The sequence below is a fragment of the Eurytemora carolleeae genome, unplaced genomic scaffold (assembly GCF_000591075.1).
Source record: "Eurytemora carolleeae unplaced genomic scaffold, Eaff_2.0 scaffold528, whole genome shotgun sequence".
In the NCBI taxonomy this organism is placed as follows: domain Eukaryota; kingdom Metazoa; phylum Arthropoda; class Copepoda; order Calanoida; family Temoridae; genus Eurytemora; species Eurytemora carolleeae.
The window spans coordinates 142,118-151,913 of record NW_019396472.1 but is presented as its reverse complement, the minus strand read 5'-3'; the positions used below and the strand labels follow the sequence as shown (position 1 = coordinate 151,913).

At 34.9% G+C, this 9,796-nt stretch overlaps 1 protein-coding gene across 1 annotated transcript in view; it reads left to right on the top strand.

Annotated features, from left to right (window-relative positions):
- LOC111703921 (DNA (cytosine-5)-methyltransferase 1) overlaps positions 1–9,796 on the top strand; it is a 31,897-nt gene that overhangs the window by 18,000 nt on the left and 4,101 nt on the right. The window contains exons 21-31 of the mRNA XM_023476011.1: positions 643–802; positions 1,483–1,551; positions 1,827–1,955; positions 2,472–2,540; positions 2,856–2,947; positions 3,572–3,640; positions 4,119–4,229; positions 5,621–5,756; positions 5,948–6,024; positions 7,273–7,375; positions 8,098–8,184. Coding sequence (XP_023331779.1) covers positions 643–802; positions 1,483–1,551; positions 1,827–1,955; positions 2,472–2,540; positions 2,856–2,947; positions 3,572–3,640; positions 4,119–4,229; positions 5,621–5,756; positions 5,948–6,024; positions 7,273–7,375; positions 8,098–8,184 — 1,102 coding nt within the window. The remainder of the gene's footprint in view (positions 1–642; positions 803–1,482; positions 1,552–1,826; positions 1,956–2,471; positions 2,541–2,855; positions 2,948–3,571; positions 3,641–4,118; positions 4,230–5,620; positions 5,757–5,947; positions 6,025–7,272; positions 7,376–8,097; positions 8,185–9,796) is intronic.

The window sequence follows — 9,796 nt, the reverse complement described above, 5'->3', positions numbered from 1 at the left end:
ATTTGCCCCCCCCCCCTTCTATTTTCTTATTTTGATGCAAATATAAAGTATTTGATACGATTTTGGAATGCCCTTTGGCTCTACTTCAATATTCTGCAAAAATGGAAAACTTGCAAAAATCCAAAGATTTATTGCGAAATCTAGTTATTAAGCAAAAAATGTACAAAAAATTCGCAAATTGCAACATTTTTGAAAAGCCCTTGACCCAGCGAAATCAAATATGCAAATACAGTTGCAAACTTTTTAAAACCTAAATGTGTATTCAAGAAAAATTGAAAATGCGCAAATTCCCTTTGAAGGCATCTGTACAAAATTTCTTAGCAAAAATTGTGCAATCTGGTTGCTTTTATTATAGGCCCTCCAAAGAGCTTTAAAATGTTGAAATCCAATAACTGAAAGTAGATCTAAATATAGATTTCGTCTTGTATTGGTAAAATAAGGCATTTAGGCAGTATTCAGGCAGTGGGTATAAAAGCCTAGCTTAAGTGATGGCCATGTATTAGTTATAAAAGTCAGAAAATTTGAGCTTCCTAGCTGGGGTGGGTGTAAATTTACAGCCCCCCCCCCCCCCTCCGGGTAAATACGGTTAAGATTTCTGTTGTGATTGAATGGTACTTCTCATTTGATGACAAATCTCTCCAGGTTCGAGTATTCTGAAGAGACGGGTAAAACCAGTGTCTCTGGAGAAGATTGTGAGATCTGTCTCCTGAAAAAGGAGAAAGAGAAACGATTTATTCCGCAAACTAAGACTAAATCGGGATCAGAGATCACCAGTGTAACCTGGGATCAGGCAGAGCTCAAGGTAACCTTTCAGGAGTATCCAGAGGCTGAATATAAAGAATTTGAACCGCGTCTAGATGCTTCGATATTTGAACCTGCGCTCAATTGGAATCGGTTCAGCGACGCGGTTCAAATTCTTTCAATACGGTCTCAGTTTTTTTTCTTTAATTAAATTGGACAGCAATTGTCATGTTTTTCTCTTCTTTGATAAGTTTCCAAGAAAATATTTTAATATTTCAATATTATAAAATAATATTGTAATATTATAATATTACAATATTAAAATATTATGCCCCTTTCATCTTTTTTGATTTGTCGCCTTCATTAAATCCGACTGGTTGGGCCAGTAAGCCTGAACGTCTGACCTTCTGTTTACAATATTTGTTATTGTTTTGATTTAAGTTCAGAGCAGTCGTAATACGTCACAGTAGAATGCGTACACAACCCCTATCCCCTGAACTTTTATAATATAAAGCTCTTCGCTCATATAGATATGTCGGCTATAGCTGGCCAAACGGCTAGACCAAATTGGGTGAAATACCCATGGGTAAACAAAAGCTAAAAGGATCGATATTTTTTTCTTTGAATTTATTTTTTTTAAATTTGATTTAAAAAAATATATCCACGGGAAACGCCGGGCACTTTCGCTAGTTTAAAATAAACTATTATGTTATTTTCTTTTTTACATTAATATGTTTATAGGTAGGGGACACGGTTTACTTGAGTCCTGGATCTGTAAAGATGAAAACTAAACCTGCTAAACTTGAAAAGGTAAAAAAAGAGGTTTCTCTATTGTGTACAGATAAACGGCATTTTAAGCCATGGGTGATTCACAACGGTACCATTCTAAACTATATTAGATCAATAGAGTTGAAGATTCTGATTATTTCTCCGTTGTGACGCAAGAGAAATCAGAAATGAAAATAAATCAGTTAACAAATGTATACTTGATTGAGCAGACAAAGATTTGACGTGTACCGTTGTTAATTTAACACTCCACTCTATCACTGAAGTATCAATATTATTTTCATTATTTAATTGTATAGGAGACGTTCAAGAAGGAAAACGTAGACGAGGATTTGTATCCTGAGTACTACAGGAAGACTGATCACGTGAAGGGGAACAACTTCAACACTCCGGATCCGTTTATTGTTGCAAGAATACTTAAGTTTAAGGTAGCATTATTTAATTGCCTTGACTAATGATAAATATTTATGTTTATAGAATTTCACTAAATTTTTTTCAGAAATATTTGATTCATTTTCTTAGTTCTGCTGCTCTAAGTTTTACCAGTGATTTGTTTTGCTTTTTTTTCGGGGGTGGGAGGGGTAGTGTAGCATGGCATATCACTAGCATCTTTACAAGTTACACTGTTCTAATGTAAATTAAATACATAGGTACAAAATAAAAGATATTCCCAAATACCATTGCGATATGTGGCTGAAGTGTTTTGTTTTGATAAGTTTTACATATGAACTTTCTTTTGTAAGGCTTTGTGGGAATATGGTTTGTTTTGATAAGTTTTATATATGAACTTTGTAAGGCTTTGTGGGAATATGGTTTTTGATAAGTTTCTTATTATGTGTTGTATTTGCTCTTTAAATTTTATCTACAATATAAGCTTGTTCAGTAATTAATTTTAACCCCTGTGTTTTGTATTATTTTTTTCATCTATTTATTTATTTATGAAGGCTGAAGGAAAGGAGATCAAGCTGAAGGTTGGATTATTCTACAGACCCGAAAACATCGTCAAATCCAAGGCAGGGTTATATATTTTAAAAAAACCATCAATGCAAATTTGTAAAATAATTTTTCTTCTTTTTTCCGCTTATATGTATGCTCAATCAGCCATTCAGATTCAGGAAAATTTTATATTCTCTCTTTTTCTACAGTTCAGATTTGGTTTTAAGGGAAAAAAGTTTGTTTTGCAGTTTTTGATTGATATTTTGCATCTTGGATTCGGCCGGTTTCGTAGATCCCCATAATTTTGCGAAACAGGATCGAGAACGCTAAAATCTTGCGGATCCACGGGATCCGGATCCTAAGCACTGTAAAATATATTGCCCTATTCTAAGGATAAGGAGGAGGACAACATGTTCCTGTTGTACTGGAGCGAAGATTCAGACTGGGTGGCAGGTTCCGATATTGAGGGTAGATGCTATTTAAGGTACAGATTAATGATCAGAGTTGAAAACTTTAGAATGGTGGATATCGAGATTAATGCTTGATCCTCTTTTTCCTTATATCGAGACTAACCTAGTCTTGTACTTGTATCCTAAAAAGTGTATAAAATTCAACCAATCAAGAGTCGAGTATATGAAGACGATAAATTTTAAATTTTGCGCGCCATTTAAGATTTATTTAAGATTTACAGAAACGGGAAGAACTCTCTAAATTTAAAAACCGGTTTTTGATTTTTCTCTTCTATATCCAAGAAAGAACGGTTTAAGAAGAAAATCAAAAGTGTGTCCATTGTATACTCAGATAAAGTAATCGGGATCAAGGATATTTCATTCTAAAGTTTTCAGCTCAGTTCTCACATATCCCCCTCCCCCCCTCTATAAAATTCAAACTTAAGACTTTCTTGACGATGCCGTGCTTCTTGAAGGTCTGGGGTGTATCTGGGATTTCAATCTGGGTTCACAGTGTACTTCAAAAATTTCATATTTAATAGTTAACCGACCATTTAAAATCATCTAAAGGTCGTTTTTCTATTTCACAGTTTAATGGCTCCCATTATATAAAATAATATTTTTTTTGCCAAAATTAACGCTGTCTCTTTTTTGCTAAGATGTGGAGAAGATGAGTATGAGGAAGTTACTGAGTGGTGTGAGAAGGGTCCAGATAGATGGGTTTTCAGGTAAAAGAATCATTTATTTATTCTATTTATCTATTTGATAAGCTCTTCGCTCATATATATTTATATACGTGTTAGCTATAGCTGGCCTAACGGCTGGACCGAATGGGCTGAAATTTGTTGAGGGAACCCAAGAGTGCCCACGGCCCGGGGAGTAACAAAGGCTAAAAAAGATTCAACATTTTTTTCAAAACTCGAATTTATTTATTCTTTTAAATCCACGTGCAACGCCGGTCACTTCAGCTAGTTCTATTAGAAAGTAATTAATTATCAACTCGAAAGATTCTTGGATCAGAAAAGGTTTAAAGTATACTGTTGTGAATCGTGCATTCCATTACATATTTAATGAATACATTAAAGTATATAGAACTACTTTAGAAAAAAAATATTTCAATCTCTATTTCAATCTCTTGGATAGGAAATATTCATTTCTATAATTCGACTCATTAAAACCAATTAAAACCTTGTTAAATATTGACAGGAACATGTTTAATTCTGGATCGAAAACTATTGACTCTCTACCTGCTGAAGCTAAAGAATTCGGTTCAGACCCCGCAGATCACCTGATTCCCAGCTATCCTCAAGTTAAAAAGTAAGACAATTCTGATCCTTTTGATTTTCCGTTTTACGGAATGTGAACCGGAATTTTAACAGTGCACGTGACGTAAACCAGAATTATCCCGGTCCGCTTTACGGAAAAAATTTCGGATTATTCCATTTTCAAAATAGAATTTTTTCCCTGAGGAATGGAAACCCTATTTGTTACGCATAAAGTCGTTTATTCTACAAAAGGGCTTAAAATAAAAAATTAATAATTTAATTTACCAGTAGCTTGAAAATTAATAATTTAATTTACCAGTAGCTTGAAATAAAATTATTATTGGTAAATGGATCTTTGTACACTGCACAATTACTGAGTTTCATGTTCAAAGGAATATCATATTTTGAGTCTAGAAGTTTCAGGGGTGTTTGGATACTGGATATTTAGGAAGCTAAGAAGTCTGGATATATTTGCTGGATATTTAGGAAGCCAAGAAGTCTAGAAATATTTGCTGTATATTTAGGAAGTTATGAAGTCTAAGCTGAAAACTTTAGAATGAGATATCCTTAATCCCGATCTGTTAATTAATCTGGAGATTAAGTTCATGAGGATTATAAGCAATATTTAATCTGGAGATTAAGAAAAAGAGTTGATTAAGCATTAATCCTGATATCCACCATTCTAAAGTTTTCAGCTCTGGATATATTTGATGGATATTTAGGAAGCTAACAAGTCTGGATATATTTGCTGGATATTTAGGAAGCTAACAAGTCTGATTATATTTGCTGGATATTTAGGAAGCTAAGAAGTCTGGATATATTTGCTGGATATTTAGGAAGTTATGAAGTCTGGATATATTTGCTGGATATTTAGGAAGTTATGATGCCTGGATATATTTGCTGGATATTTAGGAAGTTATGAAGTCTGGATATATTTGCTGGATATTTAGGAAGCTAAGAAGTCTGGATATATTTGCTGGATATTTAGGAAGCTAAGAAGCCTGATTATATTTGCTGGATATTTAGGAAGCTAAGAAGCCTGGATATATTTGCTGGATATTTAGGAAGCCAAGAAGTCTGGATATATTTGCTGGATATTTAGGAAGCTAAGAAGTCTGGATATATTTGCTGGATGTGGAGAAAGGTTTGAAGTCTGGATATATTTGCTGGATATTTAGGAAGCTAAGAAGCCTGGATATATTTGCTGGATATTTAGGAAGCTAACAAGTCTGATTATATTTGCTGGATATTTAGGAAGTTATGAAGCCTGATATATTTGCTGGATATTTAGGAAGCTAAGAAGCCTGATTATATTTGCTGGATATTTAGGAAGCTAAGAAGCCTGGATATATTTGCTGGATATTTAGGAAGCCAAGAAGTCTAGATATATTTGCTGGATATTTAGGAAGCTAAGAAGTCTGGATATATTTGCTGGATATTTAGGAAGCTAAGAAGCCTGGATATATTTGCTGGATGTGGAGGATTAAGCCAGGGTCTGCATGATTCTGGAGTAGCGGAGACCCATTGGGCTGTTGAAGTGTTCGAACCTGCTGCAAAAGCCTTCAAGCTGAACAACAAGGTATTTAATAAATACTAAAAATATGTTTTGAATGTTTAATGAGCTCCATACGGGTTTGGGGAGGGAGAAAAAAGGAAAAGAGGGGAAAATTGGGAAGAGAGAATGGAAAATGGAAAATGGAAAAAGGGAATTTTCTAGCAAACTTTAAGTTTCCACGGCCTGCGTAACCCTGCAAAAAAATATGAGTTAAGGAACTAAAATACACCCTTGCTGTACTAAGCCCCAAAACCCCCGATCTTAAGAATAAGATTGTCTCTTCTATACCGAGGCATTCAGTCTTGTACTTGTACTACATGTACTGCTTGCACTACTTGTACTACTTGTACTACTTGTACTACTTGTACTACTTGTACTACTTGTACTACTTGTACTACTTGTACTACTTGTACTACTTGTACTACTTGTACTACTTGTACTACTTGTACTACTTGTACTACTTGTACTACTTGTACTACTTGTACTACTTGTACTACTTGTACTACTTGTACTACTTGTACTACTTGTACTACTTGTACTACTTGTACTACTTGTACTACTTGTACTACTTGTACTACTTGTACTACTTGTACTACTTGTACTACTTGTACTACTTGTACTACTTGTACTACTTGTACTACTTGTACTACTTGTACTACTTGTACTACTTGTACTACTTGTACTACTTGTACTACTTGTACTACTTGTACTACTTGTACTACTTGTACTACTTGTACTACTTGTACTACTTGTACTACTTGTACTACTTGTACTACTTGTACTACTTGTACTACTTGTACTACTTGTACTACTTGTACTACTTGTACTACTTGTACTACTTGTACTACTTGTACTACTTGTACTACTTGTACTACTTGTACTACTTGTACTACTTGTACTACTTGTACTACTTGTACTACTTGTACTACTTGTACTACTTGTACTACTTGTACTACTTGTACTACTTGTACTACTTGTACTACTTGTACTACTTGTACTACTTGTACTACTTGTACTACTTGTACTACTTGTACTACTTGTACTACTTGTACTACTTGTACTACTTGTACTACTTGTACTACTTGTACTANGGTGGACCCCCCTGCCAAGGGTTAATATTGTATATATATTTAGGAGAAGTGGATTTACTATGTGGTGGACCCCCCTGCCAAGGATTTTCTGGAATGAATCGGTTCAATGCTGGGGAATATTCGTTGTTCAAAAACTCCTTGGTCTCCAGTTATTTATCCTATGCAGAATATTACAGGTAATTAACAACCTAAATACTAAGATTTAGTTGTATTATTGGGTAGTACAGAAGACTAGCACTATGCGTAAAATGTGGACTGTTGCGGCGGGTCCAGATGGATGCGGTATTCCTTTTTTTCGTTTATTGATCCGGGTCCGCTTTTTACCCCAACACGCTTCAATAAGATCCTAAGATCTTGATTTATTTTTGGAGAATAAAAAGGGATAACTCAGTGCATGATTTCATAAGTCGGTGTTAGGTTATTTTTTATTCTTAATGTTTTGTTCTCAGACCGAAGTTCTTTATTCTGGAGAACGTAAAGAACTTTGCCAACTTCAAGAAGAGTATGGTCATGAAATCCTGCCTCCGTGCTCTGGTTAAGATGGGCTATCAGGTAATATCTATTTATTTAAAACTTAATCTCTGCTTGTTTGTTCGTTCGTTCGTTTGTTTGTTTGTTTGTTTGTTTTTCCGACCATAACTCAAGACCCTTGGACCGATTTGCCTTCAAATTTTATTGAGGAAATTGGGATACCCACGGGAATGTTCATAGCTTTCTTTAAAGATTCTTAGTTGAATGGGTTCACAGCAAAAAATTTGGTTTCCCGGTATAAAACCAAGGGCGGGTAAACGCCGGAGTTACTTTGAATAACCTTGGCAGTGCTGGGTTCCCAAGCTGGTACACAAATAAATGGGTTGTTATTAATTGTTTAAAGAGGCATAAGAACGGGGTATGTATTCTTTGTTTAAATCGTCCCTCCCTTCATGTTTTGTTCACAAAATATTAGTTTTTATTTTTGTACAAAAAAATGCTTAAAATGGTACGGTGTCAGATTTTGAATTTTTTCCAGATCATCGGAAATTAATAAACATTTCTTTTAAAATTATTTGAAATGCTCGAGAATTCTTGGTTCTTAGCGGCGCTTGGCACTTTTCAAACTTAAATACTTCATTAACAGTGGGGAAACAGTTGTCTCTTCATTTTCTAGTTGATAAAATGTTTGTTTTCATGAATTTTTAAACTGCATTTTTTCATAAATTTTCAAGATACGTTATAATATTATTATAAAATTATAGATCTGTTTGTCATGATTAATATTTTGAGTTCTGTTTAAGTGCACCTTTGGGATCATGCAGGCTGGTCAGTTTGGTATTGCGCAGACAAGGAGAAGAGCAATCATCCTTGCAGCAGCCCCAGGACAGGTGGGTTAACTCTAGTTCTGTGTACTTCATGATTTTACCTAGGATTGATCTGGAGGAATTTTGTACACCCAAAAAAAACTTGACAGTATTCAGTCACCAAAAACTGCAATAAATAGTATTTATTTATTTATTAGGCAACCCTAAAACCACGAATGAAGTTAGACATCACTCCCGTATAAAAGTTACACAATCCACACAATTTTGATATGAACCTCCTGTTATGATTGTAATTTGTCTCGCTCTTCCATAATTTGAAACTCACTTCCATGATTTGACACTCGCTTCCATGATTTGACACTCGCTTCCATGATTTGACACTCACTTCCATGATTTGACACTCACTTCCATGATTTGACACTCACTTCCATAATTTGACACTCACTTCCATGATTTGACACTCTCTTCCATGATTTGATACTCACTTCCATGATTTGACACTCACTTCCATAATTTGACACTCACTTCCATAATTTGACCCTCACTTTCATGATTTGACACTCACTTCCATGATTCCAATCGAATTCATGAAGAAGTTTCATATATCCTTGTTATTACCCGCTTAAGCTCATTCTTAGTATAGATAGCAGGGTCAATTCTGGTTCTTTCTGTCGTACCTTCCGGGCCGGGGAGGGGGGCTGGTGCTTGATTTAACGTAACTACGGGTCCTAACTCCTAGTTGAAATTCAGTAACTCCTAATTTTGTATCACGTTTCACCCGCAAAATGAAAATATTTCTGATTTCTTTTACACTTTTTTATAGCCTATATATTTTTCATGTTGAGGTATATTTTGTACTTCTAGGTACTACCGCGATATCCTGAACCTGAACACGTGTTCAGCCCCCAGGCTTGCCACCTGTCTGTAGAGGTTGATGGAAGGAGATACAACTCTCAAACCAGGTTTATTAATGTTTAGCTTTCCCTTGAATTAAATTTTCTGTCAGAGGGAAAATCAAATTACCAATTTTTTGGGGGGTGGGGGGGATTTTTAGAAACGATTTATTCGTTGTGATATTAGACATGTTGTGTATGGGGTCCTCAAGATATATAGACATTTTTCATGTAGCCTCCAATTGTGGTCATATACATTCTACAGTCTACATGGATCATAAAGAAAATTAGTGTTCTTTGGCTATTGTTATCCATAACATTTTACCAACCCACATCAACACTAACCCTATATTTTTTGCTTAGACTAATTTTCATATTTAAATCAAACATACAAAACATGGGCTAACCTAAACTCATACCTCCGACTACAATTGGAAGCAGAATGTAAAAATATCGGCCTTTATTAAACTTTTAGGACACGCCGTAAGCCTTAACTTTTGGGATCTCTAAATGTCGATATTTTTTACACAATATTAATCTGGTTTGGATCCAAATAGACATCAAAATCAAATAATCTAGAGTTTATTTGATGGGATTTATGTTTAGATGGGTGAAGAGCGCTCCCAGGAGAACTGTCACTGTCTGGGATACTATGTCAGATCTTCCCAAGGAATACAACCAATCAATTAATTAATCAATTTGTAGCAATATCGTAGTGTCTTTCGACAATTAACTTTCATTTTTATGATCGTTGAAAATTGTCTCTACTTTCTATTCTTCGG